Source organism: Eurypyga helias, unplaced genomic scaffold (assembly GCF_000690775.1).
Source record: "Eurypyga helias isolate BGI_N326 unplaced genomic scaffold, ASM69077v1 scaffold30692, whole genome shotgun sequence".
NCBI lineage: Eukaryota > Metazoa > Chordata > Aves > Eurypygiformes > Eurypygidae > Eurypyga > Eurypyga helias.
In genome coordinates, this window is record NW_010236067.1 from 1 (window position 1) to 20,647 (window position 20,647).

The following is a 20,647-nucleotide window of genomic DNA, read 5'->3' on the forward strand; positions in this document are numbered from 1 at the left end:
GGCACAATGACGGTTCCGAAGCAGGCGCCTCGGGTGCGAAAGCCTTCAGGAACATCATTGTGGAGCTGATTTCGCGGGGATCCGAGGCCTTTAAGATTTAAAAAGAAACCAGCAGTCTGCACATTTGGGGTTTTTTCGGTGCGGTACAAATGGAAGAGGGTTGGCTGCTTGTACACCGTCAGCAAGTGTCAGATCCCAGAGTGGAGGGAGAGACGAAACCAGCTGGTTTTGGGCACCTACTGGTAACACACTTTGTCCCTGCTTAACTCTCTGCCATCCCTCAGGAAGTGGAAAGCACATGTTTAGGTAGTGTAAGCCTTTTTCCTTTTATTTAGAATACCCTCTTTGTTTAAACAATATTCCCCCCCCAGATACAAAGTTCGGCCAGTAAAGATTACATGAAACTGGAACACGCATCGTATGGAATACAAGATGCACTGGATGAGGAAGTTAAAAACTTTCCGAGCGAAAAGTAGAACAAAGAAAAAAAAAAAAAAGTCTCCTAACATTTTCCCAAAGGTTTCACTCTCCTGTCACACACACTCTCCAAATGACAGCTAGCAAATTCGACTCTGCAAAGAGAAAACAGAGCCACGTCAATCGAGGAGAGAAAACAAGCCTCAAGGCCGCAACCCGCACCTTGGCCTGGGAGGAGCGACGGGTCCGGAGCCGCTGTGGCCGCCGGCTCCTGCCCCCACTCACCTATGTTAGCTTCTTGGCTTTGTTGTAGAGCGAATCCACTACTTTACTCATGTTCTGGATAGTCTCGAGGGCAGCTTCGTATGTCTTGTCTACGGGGGGTTCGTCGAAGATGATCAGGACTCCCTCGCCTTGGTCGAGGATGCCTGCGGGCACAAGCTGCGGTTACCAGTGTGACACTCCAGACGGCGGGGATTCGGGGAGCTCCCCAGCAAGCGGCGGGTCAGCGTGGGGCGCGGATGGGGCACGTGCCGTGCTGGGCCGGGTGGCTGATTTCTGCCTGGAGTGCACCAGCAGCAGCCTGCCCAGGCAAACACAACTCCCCTAGGGAGGAGGAGACATCCAGGAGATGCCTGTGCCGCACGTTTCCACAACGGCTCCACTCCTCCAGGCGTGCCCAGCAGCATAGAATCACAGAATCACAGAATGGTTTGGGTTGGAAGGGACCTTAAAGCCCATCTAGTTCCAACCCCCCTGCCATGGGCAGGGACACCTTCCACTAGACCAGGTTGCTCAAAGCCTCATCCAGCCTGGCCTTGAAGACATCCAGGGATGGGGCATCCACAGCTTCTCTGGGCAACCTGTCCCAGTGCCTCACCACCCTCTCTGTGAAGAATTTCTTCCTGACATCTAATCTAAACCTCCCTGATTTCAATCTGTACCCGTTACCCCTTGTCCTATCACTACAGGCTCTTGTAAAAAGTCCTCTCCCAGCACCCTTGTAGCCCCTTCAGATACTGGAAAGCTGCAATGAGGTCAGCATGGCTCAGCACAGCACTGGCACAAGCCAAACTGAGAAAAAAGCCGTTTTGTAATGGTGGCAGGTGCCAGAGAGGCACTGCGGCTAGGTCCCGCAACCCCCAGCTATCCCTAACCAACACGCTGCTTCCAGCCAGCTCCCATTCACCCTGCTCAGCTGGATCAAGGGCCTTCTGCATCGGCACACAGGACAACAGGGCCAGAGCTGTTTTCTTCAGGGCTGATCAGCGGAGCAGCCTCCCGCGGTCCCAGCCAAACCCAAACCAACCCACTCTGCCGTGCAGGTGCCCCCCACCACGGCACAAACCGCTCCCGACTGAAAGTATGCGGGAAAGGCGACCACATGCTCCGGTAAGGCGCGAGGCGGAGGAGCACATCTCTGCTAGGCAGCCCACCAGCGCCCCTCGCAACCGCCCATGGGTGCAGCTGCAGCACGTGGGGGCCTAAACGTGGGCTCTGATTTGCAGGAAATTAAGCCCCGAGCGTAACGAAGGTGGATGGAAGGAGCAATAGGAACAGCCCTCAGGAGAGCAGAGCCCAGGTGAGCCCACCGCTCGGCGCTCCTCCCGCAGCGCCTGCCCGGAGCGAGCAGTCTAAGGAGGCTCGGCGTCATGAAGAGGTGTCTGCCCCCCGCCTGCTCGCACATGCCCTGGCCTGGGGCGGTCAAAACCGAAGGATGCAGAGACTCACCATGAAATTTCTTGTCCAAAATCATCTGTGAGAGTTTCCTTTCCACCTCAGCCTGAAATTGAAGCAGAGAAGTTAAAAGTCTCCTGGAACTATGCAAACCAAGACGAATTTTACTGCTCCACACCACAGCCCCGGCGGGATAGAAGCACCACTTAGAAGCGGCTGCGTCACCGCTGCCCACAACGGCAGGACAGATCTCCCCGCACACTGCTCTGATACCGCACGCTTCAGGTGACGCTGGAAATCAGGCAGCAGCTTTTAGGGAGAGCACCAGGATGCCTCGCCCTCTCGTTCCGCAGAAGAGGGTGCATCTGCCAGGTCAGAGGGGCATCGCTCACGTGGGGCATGACCATCCTGGCTTGGTTCAGCACGCGGTGAGCGTTGGCCAAGCTTCATCTAAGCCACCCGTACCGAGCCGGCCCCCTGCGCAGGGCCAGGGGAGGCCCTGCAGGAGTCAGCTCCTCTCCTGCTCTCTGCAGAGGATGCGCTGCTGCAGCTCAGCGCCTGCACTCGGGCTCTTGCTCAGCCACTCAGCACGTGCTAAACACCCAGGGCGAGCCTAGGAAAAGGCTGCACAGGTGGAACAGGACAGATGACGGAACGACCGTAAAGGCTGGACTCAGTACACCTCCAAACCTCCGGCCTTAATGCCAAAACAGGACAAAAGCACTTTGGGATGCAACTGGCTGGGACTACAGCGGATCTTCCCAAGACTCGGCCTGGTTCGGATCAGCTGTGAAGCAGTTATTGCAGTAGTCAGGGGGCACAGGCATCCCTAACGGAACTTCATCCTGTACCTTAAGGGTCAGAAAGATTCCTCTGAGCATGCTCGCAGGACTAAACGCAGGTCAGCGGGGAAGACTGAGCTGGTCACAGCACGAGCTGTTACTACGGCACAGGAAAACCTGTCTCCAGTGAAAGCAAGAGCAAGCGCAGGGAGTAAAACCCGTGTGGAGGAAGGTGATGTTACAGCAAAGTCGAGTGCAGGGGAGGCTGGCCCGACGCCTCCGGAAACTGGCCATGTTAGAGCTCAGTTCCCAGGAGTGATATTTGCCTGTAACAGCAAATTCCTCTGCCCTCTTAAGATGTGCCACTGATTTCTAGTGATGTTCTTACCTTTGAGAGCTTGATGAGGCTGGATATGTGTTCAATCTGTAAGAGAGACCAACAGAGTTAAGTAAATCTCCAGCTGCACTTTCGACACACACCATGGAGCTCCAGGGCTCTTCCATGGAACAGCTCCAGGGCCTGAGAACGCTCTGGCCTAAAAACCTCCAGAGGCTTTCCCCCTCGGCAGTTTCATGTCCTTCAGATTTCATACCTAATTTTAACTGAACTGGACACCTAGAGCCGTTTCCCTCTGAAACATGACATGGCATTTCTTCTCCAGGGTTCCTGCAGCTTTACCCACACCCCGACAGAGCCCCTGAAAGCCAAACACTGTTACCTTCAGTGTTCAAAGCACGTCACCTTTCAGTGCGCCTACGGGAAGCGCCTGGAAAGGGCAGTGACTCTGGAAGGTGGTTTTCCAAAGCTCCCCTCAGCCCCCTCACCGTTTTTCAGCAGAACACGATGAACCCGAGCTCTGGAAGCACTGGGCAGCTCTAGTAAGAGGCATTTGGTATGGGAACAAGTCCCTCACCCAGGGCTGGCAGGGGACAGGGGTACCAGCGTGTTGGTGTGCTGCTGGAGACATTTACCTGTACTCTGGAGAAGGGTTCGATGACTCGGATCAGATTCTGTTCCAATAAGTTATCATAGAGCTTAGCCAAGTGAGTGTTTATGATGGGGTCGTCCCTGAGCTCCACCTTATAGTCTGTCAGAGCCTGCGGAAGAGACGGTGGGAACAAATAAATCAGCCACGGGTCTCCAGTCCTCAAGGCCCTCCAAGAATGAAACAGCCTTCCCTCCCTGCCCAGCAAAGTAGCAGTGGTTAATCCGATCCCGTCACTTTGCTAAGAGGCCAGGAGGTCGTGACAGGCCAGCAGCCCTTCGAGCGCCGTGCAGCAAGCACCCTTCACCTTTACCCTGCTGGAGCTTGGCAAGCCAGAGCCTCTGGTTTGCGCTCGGGAGACAGCGAGACAGGATTGTTCCCTGCCACGGGAATCCTCTCCATTACTCTGTCGTGTTCTTGACGAAGCCAGGAAAAATTTTAGGAGGATACACATCCCACTGAATGGCCCCAAAAGTGCAGCAAACTACTTCTGAGTTCTCATCCCAAAAACACAAAACCAAAGGGAAAAAAACTAGGTTGAAGTGAGTTATTACTCCCCATGCTGGGAAAACCAAACGGGCTGAGTTTTGTGGAGTATCTGCTTGATGCACGGCTGCTTTCTACGAATGATTCTACAGTTTCCTGCTGTGGGATGTTGCAGCTCCTGCAACTTTCCAAAAGAGAATGTTTTGTCCAGCCAGGCTCCTTTTTCTGCCTCCTGACTCACCTTTTCAAAATCTGCCAGCGACCGGTTCTTACTGGCCTGTGCCACACATTTTAGTGCTTCTGTCTGCAGAGAAAGAAAACAAGAGTGGGTCATTTTTCTGGATTCCCCTCCCAGTCCTATTATGCCAGCTGTGCAGTATAGGGGAAACGTGCTTAAGCAGCAAAGCAATACAAAGCCATGTCAGTGTTGCTTCTACCCAGGCAGAGCAAGAACAGCTGCTCCTGAGGAGAACAGGCAGAACAGCTGCAGGACACAGCATGAAATCAGCTTCACCGAAACAAAGAGCTCAAGTAGTGCAAGGTTTGAGAGTACCAGCTGCACTTCCTATCAGGTTGCAGCTCAGGAGCAAGTTGGGTATGATTTTTTTAAGGAAAGTGCACAATTTGTCACTTGCTTAATAAGCGTGGCCATTTCCAGCCCCTAAACTGTGCTTCTCCCCTTTGCAGGCCACATCGCCTCCGCAGAGCGACAGAAGCATGGCAGGAGTCCTACGGATACCCTCAGGGACAGCATCAGCTGGTCATCTACCCCACAGTTGCTGAAACAAAGCAGAAGACCCAGCCACAACCAAACTGCCATCTTTACACTGCACAGAGCAGCACCAGCAGAACAGTTTCCAAGCGAGAGGCGCAAGTGCCCGAGACAAGCAGGACAGTGGCTACAGCACACGAGGCCCAGGCTCCTGCCACCATCTCCCCCACCGAGCTGTCCCCGAGGCTGCCCACCTCCCCTCTGCCCCCTCGCTCAGGACAGTGCAGGGAACAGACTTCCTCCCATACCCTGCCCTCACACCCTGAAAAGAAGCCTCCAACCCTGCTGCCGCTTGGGGATGGGGATGAAGGAGGCCCAGGGCTGCCCTTGGTGATCCAGCAAGGATAATGCAGGGATATCCCCACTCCAGGCTTCTTTCTACACAAATCTGCTCGCTGCCCTCCTCTACTAAATAGGTCCCCAATCCTCTGTGAGGCAGGTGAGCATTAGCTCCTGCGTCAACGCAAAGAGCCGTCTGACCAAAGGCTCCGAGGGCATCGGTGGGTAAGCCTGGCTCAGGCCCTGGCACACTTGGCTGCAGGCCCTGTGCTCTGCACCAGCATCCCCGGGTTTAATCCGGGGGTGGCGCTCACAGGCCGGCGAGTTAGCTTGTCAGAAAAAAGTCGGTCTAGCAACTCCCCAGCTGCTTGGCTCCCACCTCACAGGCACCCAGGTCTCAAGCTGCAGCTACACTCCTGTGAACAGACCGTCAGGGCTTGCTGCAACACCGAGTAACTTGGATTTAAACCCATCGGATCCATGGCTGCTGAGCAGCTGCAAGGGCTGAGACACCAGTACCTTGGGGCACTGGGCAGTCAGTGGCTCATGAAGAAAGCAGGGAGGATTAAAAACAGAAAATGAAGCGAGCAGGCCAGACTCTCAGTGAAACCCACTGTATTCCCTTTGATGGCAAAAGACTTAAGGCAATTACACGTGGTAATTCCATCAGTGCTGGATCTTGTTTGGGACACTCATGGGTGGAGGGTGTTTCGGTATGAAAAGACCAAAGTATTGGAAAAAAAGAATAACACGATATTCTCAGAGATAACAGGAGGATAGAAAGGGTTAAGTTTCTATACCTGTCTTCCTGCATACCGCAGAGCAAGCTTTCCACTCACTAATGCCTGCACATCTTCTGGGCTAGAGAGGGGAGGGAAGGAAAGAGCATTTATTCAAAAACACAGCTTAAATCTGTGTGCCTCCAAAATTCCCAATCGGTAGAAAATTACAATTCAAATGATCAAAGCTTCTGAGACAGTGTTAAGTCATAAATAAAGACAAAGAGCAAGAAAAGCACTTCTCTGCTTGAGTTCTTTCAGTGATGTCTTATACACGAAAGGCCTTTCCCATGTAAGTGCAGGAAGTGCTCTTCGCAGGACCGTTCGTTTGCCACGTACATGTTCAGCATGATTTTGCACAGCAACATGTATTTCAGCGCAGTGATGGCTTTTGGGTTGTCAATTGAATCGTATCCCTCAAACGCCTCGTAAAAATATGAATAGGCTGTTTTCCAGTCCTTCTCTTCTGCTGCATGGATAATACCTGTTGAGCGGAGCAAACAGGCAGGCATCAGTGCTCGTGCTGAATGTGAATGGAACTGGACAGAACAATTGGGTTGCCCAGTGCTTTACGTGGTACCTAGTAAAGGGAATCCTTTCTTCCTAGCAGAACATCCATGCCCTCTCTCAAGGGGACACGTTGAGACAGGCAACATCAGGGCACTTCAGGAAAGTGTGTGTAAGTGAGGTCAGGAACAACGGTAGTGCTGCTACCACAGTGTGAAGCTGTAGTGCCGGGGGGGTTACAGACCCTCCACCACCAGAGGTTTTCAAAACCAGGCTGAAAATGTGTGTCAGGAACAACACAACTACAGCTGGGCAGACTGGCAGGTATCCTGAGGTCCCGGCTAGCAGCATTTTTTTATGATTCACTCAGGAAAGAACAAGTGTCAGTCAACTGATGTGTCATGACAGACCTGGGCTTCCCCCTCCTCCCGAAGGACTTTACCTGACTGCATGTCTAGCGCTGCTTGCAGCTTAGGTGGACAGTAGATTGCGTTGGCTGTAGTCCGTGCAGAGGTTAAGGCTGCTCTTGCTTTTGGCAGGTTGCTCAGGGCATGGTAAGTCTTACTTTCTAACAGCTGCACTTCCACCAGCAATGCCTTGTCGTCCATCTTCTTCAATTCCCGCAGAAGCTGGGAGCCTAGCAGTGGGGAGAACAAGAACGTCTGTAACCTGCTCTGCGCCTGCGATCAACGATTCCGCAAGCCAAGCCTTCCCTTCTTCCACCGCCTCAGCGCTGGCTTCGAGGAAGGGAGGCTAGGCTTACACAACCCGTCCTTCCGAGAAGGAACAAGAGAGAGGAAACAGCGTCCGTCCACAGCCGGAGAAGGATGAACCAGCTCGGTGTTTGAGGTGGAAGAGGGCAGTGAGGACACTGGGTGTGTGGACAGCGTGTCTGTGTCACCTCGTCACAGGCCGCGGACACGCGAGGATGGGGTGTGCAGTTCGGACGGTCACTCTGGTACCCCTTCCCCAGGCGATTTCCAGCATGATTTCCCACTCACACGCAGGGCTCCGAGCAAACCCGGAGTACCTGCATCATTCCCTAGGGGGAGACCTGAGGATTTTCAAGCACCTCCTAAGAATATGGGATGAGGAAGGAATGTTTTAAACACGTCAGATCAAGTTTAGGAGGTAGGAACGGACAGCCTAAGGAATGCCTGGATAAACATGTTAAAGCCTTGTGAGGCCAGAAAGGCTTTAGAGGAAACCTTCCCCTTCCTTCCCCCGCTACGAACTACGAGCTAACCGAGAGCAAGGGCAGATGAGAACCTCATCCTCGCCTGCCAGGCTCAGAAGCTGAAAGCCACAGCTGAAGCTGCACAAGCAGGTGGCAGAGGAGGGGCTCTCCCCAGAAACACCTCGTAGAGGCTGTGCCACACAGCAACGCTAGCGCACAACCTGACACCTCGGCAGAGCCTTCAGATTCAGAGAGGCCTTCACAGCTCCCTAAGCTGTACCATGGTTAATTAACTTAATTAAGCATAGCTTTGGAGTGTGGAGTCTGATCAGTTTAAACTTGAGTGCATTATATATCTGTATGCAAACTAATTCTAACTTGACACTGAATTCCCTGTTTCAGAGCATTTAACATAACCTGACATTCTGAACAGCTACAAGTCACCCAGGTGGCTCGGGGCAGGACACGCTCTCGCCACCACGCTGCTGGAGAAGTGACGGGTCCCTGGCGAGGCGTCACGGTGCCCAGGTGAGCGCTGCTGGCCGTGGCAGCCCTGCCGTGCCCACGCGCTGAGCTGGTCTGTCCAAATACCCTTCAGGCAGCTCAAACCTCATCTCACATTACTGCAGTCATTTGCAAAACGAGCACGCGTAAGGCACCGAAGGGAGTTGGGCCGTGTAAGACGACCTGCTTTACGCCACTCTGCAGAGTTCACATGGTTAATTACCATATCTCAGGTGGTGCAGAAGCAAATTCTTAAAGCCTTTACACCCGCTCACAAGAGCTTGTCTAAGGTTGCCCAGAGAAGCTGTGGATGCCCCATCCCTGGAAGTGTCCAAGGCCAGGCTGGATGAGGCTTGGAGCAACCTGGTCTAGTGGAAGGTGTCTCTGCCCAGGGCAGGGGGTGGGACTGGATGGGCTTTAAGGTCCCTCCCAACCCAAACCATTCCATGATTCTGTGATTCTAATGACATCCCGAGAGGCTTGCCACTGCCCACCATCACTAGTTTTTAGCAAGGCCTATTGAGCAAGCTGCAGAAGGCTGGGTTTTCCCTTCAGCCCCTCTGACCACAGCAGCACAGGGTGTATGTCCCAGCAGCAGCCCAACCTGACGGCCTTGGACTGCACGCAGATCCTCTTCGCTTCCAAAATCATCTCAAATGAACAAATGGTGAGAACAAGGAGATCACAAAGCTTTTATCACCGTGCTATAGTAAAGGATGGCAGATGTGGTACAGCACTGAGAAATTCATGCCCAACTACTACAAAACTTAAAGAACATGACGTCATTGATAATTTTCCTCGGCAGCCTCACGACTAACAAAGAGCTACTACCACCACCTAGTGGGAGACTCACCTAGCTGCAGGGCTTCCTGGTACCTCTTGGTATCGAAGTACAAGGAGACCAGCCTCGCCTGGAGAACAGAAAAAGAACGGCAGTGAGGAAAGCCAGAGGAAGGTAGCACACGTTTATTTTGTAAAATGAAACTTCATATTCGTATCTGCACAGGCTTCACTAAATCAGTTTGCGTTCATTACATCACACAGTCCAGTTCTGCAAGACCGGCCAGATCCGAGCGCAGCTGGTGAACTCCTGCCTGCTCGGGGAGTCACTGACGTCAGTGCCATCGCGCCACCCGTCCGTGACATGGACAGAGAGCTGACCCACACACTACAAGCTCTCTGCTCTCACGGGTACTAAGTGGGTAAGGGGAAGCCGCTACCACACAGGTTTGGGATCCACAACGTAACGTACCTCCAGAGCCTGGCGTAGGAAAGTCCTCTTCTCTGATTTGGCCCATTCGATACACTCTAGACACAGGTCAACCTTAAAGGGAGCAGAAAGAAATTTGTAAAGCCTCCTGCTGCCCCTCTTTAAACAGCAGCACGGTTCAATCATTTCCTACAAAGCAACAAAAATACAACAAAGCCTGAATCTGCACAGTGTAGTTTAAAAAACAAAGTCATTCCTGCCTGAACAGCAGCATGGCTAAAGAGCATCATTAGCTTCACTTTAGAACGAGCCTGGAGATTAGCCTTCATCATCAGTGCCGCCCCAAACGCCTCCCAAGCACACCTTTCACACTCCCAGTAGTTCAGCGCTGGAGAGAACGGCGGCTCAGCGGAGCAAGGTTAAGCGACGTCTCTGAACAAGGACTCACTGGTAACCACACACGACACGCTTCAGCCTCAGGCTGCATCATGTTGGCACCAGAGTTTAAACTCACAGGAACACGCACCAGGTGATGTGGAACAGCTACAGTTTGTGCAATGTTTTCACACCCTACTTGTTAGATTCACTTCCTGCCCCTTGTAACCACGTTCAGAGTATCAGATGACTTATAATGCATATTGCAGGAGGAAGGAAAGTTCAGAATCATAAAATCATGGAATGGTTTGGGTTGGAAGGGCCCTTAAAGCCCCCCCAGTCCCACCCCCTGCCACGGGCAGGGACACCTTCCACTAGACCAGGTTGCTCCAAGCCTCATCCAGCCTGGCCTTGGACACTTCCAGCGATGGGGCATCCACAGTTTCTCTGGGCAACCTGTCCCAGTGCCTCCCCACCCTATGCAGGAAGAATTTCTTCCTGATGTCCAATCTAAACCTCCCCACTTTCAATTTAAACCCGTTACCCCTTGTCCTGTCACTCCCTGCCCTTGTAAAAAGTCCCCCCCAGCTTCCTTGTAGCCCCTTCAGGCACTGGAAGGTGCTATCAGGTCTCCCCGGAGCCTTCCCTGCTCCTCTTTCTCAGAAGGGAAACTAAGGTTTCGTTTAAGCTTTAGTTGTCATAAAACCCCCCAACAGACCACCTTCTTCGATTGCTTTTCGAATGCATTTGGCTTCCAATAACTTTTTCTGCCCACCAGGGACAATCCTCCCACACCAGGATATGAAAATAAAGCTTTAGCTTCCAAAGTTTCACCAGCAAAAATTGCTGAACTCCCAATAGCATTTCTTATACAGCTGTGCTCTTGTTCAAAACAAAAACATCTGGGAACTCGAGAACCGATTCTGCCTCACTGCAAGGGATGAACTTTGAGGTCCCTTCCAAGGTGTTTTGCACCATTTCATTTGGCCATAGAGAGAACTGTATTAACTGCTCTCTTCCAAAGGAAAATGAAGTGGTTTAGGGTGTAAATATGTCAGGCCATGTGCGTCCCTCAGCAGCAGAAAGCAACAGAGGTGCTGGGCTCCGCTACTTACAGCCAAGGTAGGTGCCAGGAGCCAGTGCCACTGGATGTTTTATCTGTCACTTCAAAGCAGAGTAAAGGAACCCAGCAGCTTAAGACTGCTGAGATTCCCTGGATGAATAAAGCAGCCATGGTCCACCCCAATTAGAAGGTGTTGATTTAGTGCTGGCCCATAACATACAGTCACCCTGAGGGGCCAGGCTCAGGAACGCCTTTCCCCAAAATCTCCGGACCGCAGCTCTTTCTGGAGCAGCTCTGTAGCTGTACGGCACTGCAGGACTTGTCAGCTCCTCATCACCGCTTATTAATCGGGAACATTTTCTGAAAAGCCATTATGAAGTCGCAGTTTACTGCACAGTGATAGCTGGTGCATTAGGAGCTGGAGAAATCTCCAATTTCGTTGCTTTACTGGACTCCTGGGAGTCCTCTTAATACACGTTACCCTGAGGAAGGAACAACCCCTCTCAACATTTCTGAGGCGCTGAAAATAACCAGGACATCAAGAACCTCGCAGCTTAGGTGTTATAATTCCTTAAGGTTTTGGGTTTGGCTGCTGAATAGGCTTGAAAGTGAATGTTTTGACTAACCAGGCCATATTTCCATCACTGTTACTCCAAGTTTTTCCTCTGCCATAAAACGCCCCCTTTTGGGAATGCATCCAAATAGTCATTTCCACCTTCAGAAAAAGCCCAAAGCCACTGATTTTCTCCTGACCCCTTCAGGGGTTCCCTTCTCACCTGCACGTCCCACCCTGCCTCCCTTCATCTCTTCTCTTAAAGAGGAGCAGAAGATTCTGTCGGTCACCGGTACGGTAACACGGCACAAGCCACAAGAACTGAAGAGCAAGGGACGAACGTTGGCTACATCACCGTAACTGCAGGATGATGCCGGCACAGACAAGAAAGCCGCCTGCCTCCCAGGACGGCACGACCTCTCCCAGGCCGCTGTCGCTGGGTGCACAGTGGTGTAGGCTTTGTCCTCAACCTGCTGCTCAGACCCCCGTCCTCCCGCTTCCACCAACTGCTTTGGTGCGCCAGTACAACCCCCACCACCGCAGGTCAGCGCTGCTGCGAGTGGCTCCTCATCGTTCACAAGTCGCTCCTGGCCTTCTCCAATTCCCAAATAACCAAGTCACGTGGACAGAAAGAAGGAAGGAAAAAGAGAAAACGCTCAGCTGTATTCTTGGGAGCGAACGAGAGTGGCGGAAATCTTAACTGGGGACTACCCTGGACCAAACGGGTTTTCTAGCGGAGAATTTCACCCACTGGAAGTGGTTTATGCTTGGTGGCTGCAGGACTTTTTCCACTCCCACACCAGGAGTAACTTTCACGCCTCAGAAGCCCTCTGTAGAGCAAGAGGCTCACAGCACGCAGCGCACCTTCCTGTCTCCAGTTGAAAGGAGAAGGAACACTCACCGTGTCACCCCTCCGCCTCCTGCGGAGACCCCAAACACTCCCCACTCTAGCTCCGTGCCATCACACGCCTTCCCACCAGCCCGAGCTCCCTGGAAGGGCACAGCGCCTCTCACCTCCCGAGCGCTAACCGCACTGCAAAGTGACACTAACGCCGTACAACCAGCAGCCAGCAACCAAATCTGAGAAAATGCCCAGGGTGAGTTAACCCTAACCCGCAGCTGGCAGAAAAACATGGGAAGGAGTGAATTAAATTAGACAGTGTTTTACTGATGGAATATATCCAAATGCATTAATGTTTCCTGACATGAATAATTCTTCAGTGTGAAGCAAAGTAGGACAGATAACGGTGTTAGAGGCTTTTAAGGAACAGACCAGTGCTGAAGCGTAACCTCACCTCCTGTCCTGTTGCTGCCTCCATATCAAGGAAGAGATCGAGCAGGGATCGGACTAAGCGGGCTGCCTTTGCTTTGCTGATGGAGTTCAAGAAGGGTCGAACGTACTTCAGAAGTCCTCCCAGCTCTGTGCAGGAGAAAAACCAAAGCATGAAATACAACCACGCAGCCAAACGCTGCACCGCAGCCCCGGCGCGTTGGTAGGCAGCGGTATTTGTTACACCAAACGTCTTACAAGCAGCCCCTCAACATCATTCACAGGAAAGAGCAATAGGCGGCAGCAGAAGGAATGCCTCGCGGTAACCACGGACTGGTCACGGTGACTGCTGGGCTCCAGTCTTACCCACACCGCACACGCTTCCCGCCCCTTCAGCTCGCCCAGTTACAGCGCCACTTGTAACGACACTGCCCTCGGGCACACGTTCAAAACGTGAGCATCTACTAAATGCTTTGAGTTTTTTCCATAAAGTGGGCAGCAGAGTGTCGAGTTGGAGTATGTTGTTATGAACTCACAGCTGGACGTTTCCATCTGCCATACCCTAGGAGTCAGGTACACCCTGCGCTCCGCTGCTGAAAACACGACGGTTACCACCTCCACTGCCCACGTCACCCATCAGACCCTGCCTCACTGCACTAGCTCGCTGTTCCCGTCAGTCTCCTTACTCGGTCACAGCGATAAAGCTAGTCTCAAGCTCACAAAGGAAAAGCCTTCCTTTACAAAGAAATACACTAAAAATGTTGTTCTACAGAGCGAAGGAATGCAGCAGCCGATGTCACAGCAGTCTCGGGACTCTGGAAGCAGAAGGGAGTTACGTGAGGGCATTACAATAAACGACAGGCAGCCGCCGGGCCAGGCCGCAGCGGTTCTCCTTACAGGCGGGAGAAGAGGATACTTGCAGCAGGCCAGCACCCAGGCAGCGCCGGGTTCAGCGCTGACTCGTGAAGCGGTGGGATCGTACACTGAAATCACACCTTGGTTGCCCCCGAATGCTAAGGCACACCCAAACACCAGCTAGATCTCACACTACTCTGTTGGCAAGACTTGATAGGAAAAACAAAACCAAGCCTGTAACGAGCGCTTGAGAAACCTTCGATATACTCTACACCAAACTGGTATCAGAATCAAAGCTACAATGAGAGATTAACCAATTTTATTTCAATTAGTATGCGGAGGAGCACCAGCAGAATTTCAGCCTGGGACGATTACAATAAAACCAGTTGAAAACAAGGTTTCTTCTGTATTTCGTCCAGCAGTAACGCCAAAGCACTGTTGTAAGAACATTCTGATACCTAAAAATTAGGCTATTTTCTACTTTTTCAACCTATTTATTTTACAATCTTAACCAACCCTGACACAACTCATTTCTTACACCTTTAAGAAGTGGACCTCAGTGTGTTCCAATCCAATTGCCCATGGTGACGTACTGACATTTCTACACAGCTGAACTCAGTTTTAGAACAACAGAACCTCCTCCGGAGCACGCCCCGCGTCCTTCGAGGAGCCTTACATTCCCAACAGCAGAGCAGCAAATCCTGACTCTTTCCACAACGGACCAATTGGACTTTGTACAGGGAACAAAACAAGCCGCTGTGACTGCCGTGCCCAAGGTTCTGTAAGTTTTACCTCCTCTCTGCTGGAGAATAAATGGGCAGGTTTTTCTACAACTGAGGTACTTTAATACCCAACTCTGGGCCCCGCTGACAGTTTCAGTCAACGCTCAGCTTTTACTCAACAGGAACTGTTACCTACTGCCCCGTGGCAGACAAGGCCTTTTCCCACACCGCTGTCATTCACCGGTCAACCTATGGTACCACTCGCAGATGCAAATGCCAATGATTTTAACCACTTTGGTTTCACATACAGTAAACAAACTACCGTGGCAGCAGCAGACAGCTGCTTCCAACGCACCACTTGGGGCAGAGCCACTCTCAAGCACCCTCCCCTCGATGGGAGCGGAGAAAGGTGGGCTCCAGAACACCTTTGGCTTGGAAGAGAAGCAGCACTAAAGCTGGAGTTGCCCAGAAGCTGCTTCTTGCGCTCTTCCCTTTAGCAACTAGCAGGAGGACTTGAAAGCACAGCCCTTAACACCAGTGACAAGCCCACCTGTCATCAGGCCACAGCGCTGCATCCTTAGCTTTGAGCTCAGCCACTAAGCATTTGCCTTATCAAGGCAGCGAGACTCTCTGAGACCCATCAGCTCACAAGTACCACAAGGTACCGCTCTCCCTCCTCTGCATCGCTGCATCACACCAGCTTCTTGGGACCAACCGAATCATGGGTTTAGCGCACAACACTCTTCCACGCAGGAAGGGGACTTGAGAAGAAATGAAAGGAAAACATCACGTGAAATATACTACGGTATTTATCTTTCCATTGACTTGCTCAACAGCTGCCCCAGAGTTCCCTAGAAAGCGGACTCGAAGCTGGAATAACCCTACATTTTGCAAACTACATATTTAGACACACAAGCGCAAAGTTCCCACGGAAATTTCTCTTTCCTACCAGTGTAACTGTCAACTATTCTTAGGATTTTCTTTTTTTATGTAAACGCGATGCTTGGTGATGGTGTGACTGACAGCTCTGGAGAAGTGACTAGCAGCCGCTCTGGAAAATGAAGTCTGCTGCTCATCCTCAGAGAGAGCGCTTCCACAAGCTAACATGCCATGTACCTGAATACTCACCCCAGCTATTCCAATCCTACACTTTTAAGCAATGCTATAAACATCTGGAACTGTCCCAAAAAAGTAATTAATCTACCAGTTCAATCCTTAATCTCTATCAGGCTGAGAAAGAGGGTCATTTGTATTATTACTATTATTTTAAACAAAGGCTCGCTGGAAGTCAGTCCTCTGAAAACTACATGTTCCCCTCACACTCCCAGAGAGCAGCACAGGAGTTGGAACTTTCAAACCCCACCAAGCTGCAGCTGAATTTTTCCCCAGGCTGCAACTCACAGACCCTTTCATCTCCGGGAAGTCGTTGTTTGGAAGTAGCCAACAAGCCACTGCAACACCTCGAATCTGCCACAGAAACTCCACCTGCTACAACCAAAACGTGTGCAGCGAGTCACAACGATGAAATCTATTTCATTTGGGCCAGAAAGCGTGCAGTCTCAGTGATTTCCTCATCAGGTTAAGCAGCACTGGAATCACTCCCCCTGGATGTGAAGATCCACGTGCCTGCCTGGTACCAGCACCTTCGTGAGCGGCTGTAGCTGGTGAAGATGCTGCTGACCCTGACTGCTTGTCACCACCAGTCTACTGCACCCTAGGAAACGGACCGAAAGGGCAGGTGACAGTGCCTTTCCCACAGGACTAGCGCGTCTCTGAGCTAGTATTCCCTTTCCTCCTCCCCCAGCTTCACCACAGGTCTCTGGGAAGCACAACCTGGTGATTTCATTCTGATCTACACGCACACAACTGGCTCCTTAATGCTGCCAAGTTCATTTTCTTCTACTGGGAATATGGTTGCTCTGCAGTTTGTTTCCTTCAACACATTTCACATACATTTCACACTTGCTCCTTCATAAACCTGGTTTTGATGAGTTCACGCTGTCACTTTCAATTGCTTACCCTGTCCCTTAAAGAACATCTATTAGCCAACCACCCTCTGAGAATACACTGAAGTTCTTCAAACTCGTCTAAGACTTCGGCTTAAACTCCAAGCTACTCCAAGTCCTGCAGCAGTGAGGAGGCCGCCATGCACCTAACAACTCTTCTCTCAGGCTTACCAACAGCACCAGCATACCCACACCTCCACCTGAGGACTTTTCTGATGATTTCCCCCCTTTTCAGCCCAAACACACACACCTTCCCTAGTGCAGGAGCAAAGGCACGTTTAATTGTCTCTACAGAAGCAAACATGAGAGTGCAAAGGGCACCCATAGAACACAGACACCTATATCCCAGATAATTGGCTTGAAGTCCTTTAACATTCCATTAGAGAAACGAGCACTTTACAACAGGCTTCATTTGTCCTGCTCCAAATTCTCACTTTAGAAGAGGTGAACTCATCCAGAGGGACCTGGACAGGCTGGAGAGGTGGGACCATGCCAACTTCATGGAATTCAACCAGGCCAAGTGCAAGGTCCTGCACCTGGGTTGGGGCAATCCCAGCACAAGTACAGGCTGGGGGAGAATGGATCGAGAGCAGCCCTGAGGAGAAGGACTTGGGGGTACTGGTGAATGAAAAGATGGACATGAGCTGGCCGTGTGCGCTGGCAGCCCAGAAAGCCAACCGTATCCTGGGCTGGATCCAGAGCAGCGTGGGCAGCAGGGCGAGGGAGGGGATTCTGCCCCTGTACTCTGCTCTGGGGAGACCCCACCTGGAGTTCTGTGTCCAGCTCTGGGGCTGCCAACATAAAGGTATCGATTAGTTGGAGTGAGTCCAGAGAAGGCCATGGGGATGCTCCGAGGGCTGGAGCCCCTCTGCCATGGGGACAGGCTGAGAGAGTTGTGGTGTTCAGCCTGGAGAAGAGAAGGCTCCGGGGAGACCTTATAGCACCTTCCAGTGCCTGAAGGGGCTACAAGGAAGCTGGGGGGGACTTTTAACAAGGGCAGGGAGTGACATGACAAGGGGTAACGGGTTTAAATTGAAAGAGAGGGGAAGTAACTTGGACATCAGGAAGGAATTCTTCATGGGGAGGGTGGGAGGCACTGGGACAGGTTGCCCAGAGAAGCTGTGGATCCCTGGAAGTGTCCAAGGCCAGGCTGGATGAGGCTTGGAGCAACCTGGTCTAGTGGAAGGGGTCCCTGCCCATGGCAGGGGGGTTGGAACCGGTTGATCTTTAAGGTCCCTTCCCACCCAAACCATTCTGTGATTCTATGATTCTATGAACCGCATGCCAGAAGGGCATATTTTTCCCCACTGACTATAAAAGCAGTCACACTAGGAAATCAGAGATGGACACCCTTAGTCAGGTGAGACAAACAGCACCTCTATTTCCAGCACAGCCCCAGGCACAAGACATGTACCTCACACACATCACAGCAGGATCAGCATCCAGAACGCCCAAACACATACAGAGTGGGTGGATCAGTTCAACGGCCAAGTCAAAACAGATGTTTACAAAGACTGGAGAGTCGGACACCAAGTGAGTGTTTCAGAATAAACAGAAACCCCTGATCTCCACCAGCCGCTACCCGGGAGCTCAGCTGCTTCCCACGGACTACTCTGACGTGAGGTCTGGCGGCCCAGTCGAAGGTTGGATCAAACCTTCTGCTGGCCTGTTCTCCCCAACCAGTTTCAGACTGTTAAAAGCACACACGCTTCAGTTCACATCCTGAATCATTGCTGTGCAGTTAGAAAACATCAGGGCTATACCATGGCCAACCGTCCGCCACGGAGAGAACACTCTTTGCAGGGACACGGCCTATCAGCTCCTAAGATGCTCAAGGTGAAAGGTGCTCCAGAAAAGGCAAGAGCGTTCTTCAGCCAAAGAAACAAACCCAAACTGCTGCGTACAAAAAAACACACTGCCTTGAGCTTTCCAGGAAACAGAAGACATGAACAGATTCAACCTAAAAGTCATTGAATAGAGAACTTTACTCCATTTCTGTCCTTTCGCACATTCACAATGGGAGGACTGTCAAGTCTTGCTCTTGTGAGGAGCTGGGGAAGGATCTTCTGATGTCATGTTTCAGCAGATAAATCTGATCAGCAGATAAATTGAGAGAGAAGCTGCTGGGGAGAAAGGCCTTTTGGGGACAAACTTTCCTATTTGAAACAAGGCTCTTGATATTATTAAAAAACAAGAGAAACTTCTCATTTCAAACACACCAGCTTAATAAAGCTTTAGTCACTTTTGCTACAGTGGCCACACGTCAGAGGGTCACTAACCCCACTGCCCAATGCATCGGCAATCTTTTGGAATACGGGGCCAAGTAACACGAGACTAAAACTTTATGCTGTTTATCTAGTTTAGTTTCTGTCCTGTCTCCGAGATAACACCTCCTGCCAAAACCTGCTTTTACTTCTACCTCTTAAATAAGGAGACTAAATTCATGTGAACGCATGTATCTATTTCCCGTTACCTCAGTCACTTATCCCAGGCTCACCTTCTGCCTGCCCAGTCTTGGCCAGAAGCGACCCCAGTTCCAGGATGCTCTGCTCTTTGACTTGCACCGCTTCTTCATCATTTTCCTGGACATCACGTTTCACTAGAAAAGAGTGGAAAGGTTACGTTTAATGCCATTTCAGTTAGAAGACAATCACTACCCCTGGAAAGGCACCAAACCAATGCAACTGTTGTAACGGGCCACAGTGAATTCAGTGATCGGCGCGATCTGGAAAGCAGATTAGGTGGGAAGTTTAAAAGCAGCTTCTACAGAGCACTGCATCTCCACGAGGGCTTTAACCCAGCCAACGGATGCAACTGCGTGCTCCAGCTTGGTGATAATTTAAGTTTTGAAGTAGTCCCATTAAGCTTGTCCAGCTGCTCAAGTTCTGGGTAAAACACACCACCATCCCCCAGCAGACCCTCTCCCGCTGACACCACAAAACAAAGAAAGAAAGAAATGCAACGGGATTTCCAGGGCTGGACATTCTGGCATTGGGATTTCTGATGTCGCTGCTTTGTGGTTTAAGTTGCGATCCCATGGTCAAGGCCCGGCACAAGAACACGGGTGTTGCGAGTCAGGTACGTCTGCTCTCTCCGCTCAGGAGGGGATCAGGGTTACAACTGCCACGGGAGTCAGCGCTCCTTCCCACCCCAAACTCCGACAACTAATCATCACTGTGCACCAACGTGAGTAACTCTGGCTCCGAAGTACGCAGAGGGTCAGGTGACATACGGCAGCACCTAACCCGTGTGCACACAGCATCAGTTTCACATAAGTTATCTGTAAAACAACGCATTTTCTTCCCTGACACCTGCTACTGCATAAACATTCACCTCCACCATCCCCTGTGCGGGCGAGTTCCCCGAACACCACCACCAAAGCCACAACGCCGTAAAGCCAGCTCTGCGGAGGGCACTGCGCTCCTCCCCAGACGCTGGGCACAGAGGGCAGCTTTCAGCACCCGTAATTTAACACGCGCGGTGTCAAAAGCAAACTAACTGTACTCCAGCGAGGGAAGTATCACCCCAACGCTCGCCGCACTGCCCCAGCTAACACCAACCGGCAACACGAGCTGCTACTCCTGACTGAGCCAGACCGGACGGAAAGTTGTAGGTGTGATGCCAGGTTTGAGAACGTCAGCTACTAATTAACCACGGCAACACCCAGAGGGATGAGCAACTTTTAAAGACCATACAGCAACTCCAGCTTCAAGGTCTACCACAACACCGGGAAACTTTTATTTATGTGTCACCCAACACAGCGGGGTGACAGCAGGTCACGGCACGTCTTCAGAACTCACCAGACATCTACGAGAACCAACAACTTCTCTGTTACACACCTGTCTCTACGGCACCCCCTCTCCCCACCCTGCACTCCCCTCAAATAAAGACGGATTATGGCTACAAACCACCCGACAGCACCAACACCCCCCTGGCACGGCTGAACACCCGGGACGGCCCAACCGGGTAACCGCTGCAAACAGCATCTGTCTTGAGACAAGCCGAACTTAAAACTCCAGCCACGGCACAGACAACAAACCCCCCCCAAAACTTCCTGTGTAGCGCTGAGAAGGCCGTTTGAACAGCAAGGGTACTTTAGTGCCGAGAGGAAACACCACTTCCAGCAGTTCTGTCATCCCTCAGCACCCCAAATACCCGCTGCAGGACACCGCTACCGGCGCAACACCCAGGCGCCGGGACACCACCCCCCAAAGCCCCGGTACAGCC

General features: G+C 51.7%; 1 protein-coding gene across 1 annotated transcript; it reads right to left on the reverse strand.

Annotated features, from left to right (window-relative positions):
* Window positions 1-301: 301 nt before the first annotated feature.
* PSMD11 (proteasome (prosome, macropain) 26S subunit, non-ATPase, 11) lies at window positions 302-19,029 on the reverse strand (the record flags this gene model as incomplete). The annotated part of the gene is made up of 13 exons (XM_010146962.1): window positions 302-572; window positions 703-845; window positions 2,149-2,200; window positions 3,265-3,300; window positions 3,849-3,974; window positions 4,590-4,652; window positions 6,200-6,260; window positions 6,518-6,662; window positions 7,128-7,322; window positions 9,220-9,277; window positions 9,619-9,690; window positions 12,863-12,987; window positions 18,918-19,029. Coding segments are annotated over 12 exons (1,188 nt in total), but the record flags the coding sequence as incomplete, so codon positions are not given.
* Window positions 19,030-20,647: the final 1,618 nt, after the last annotated feature.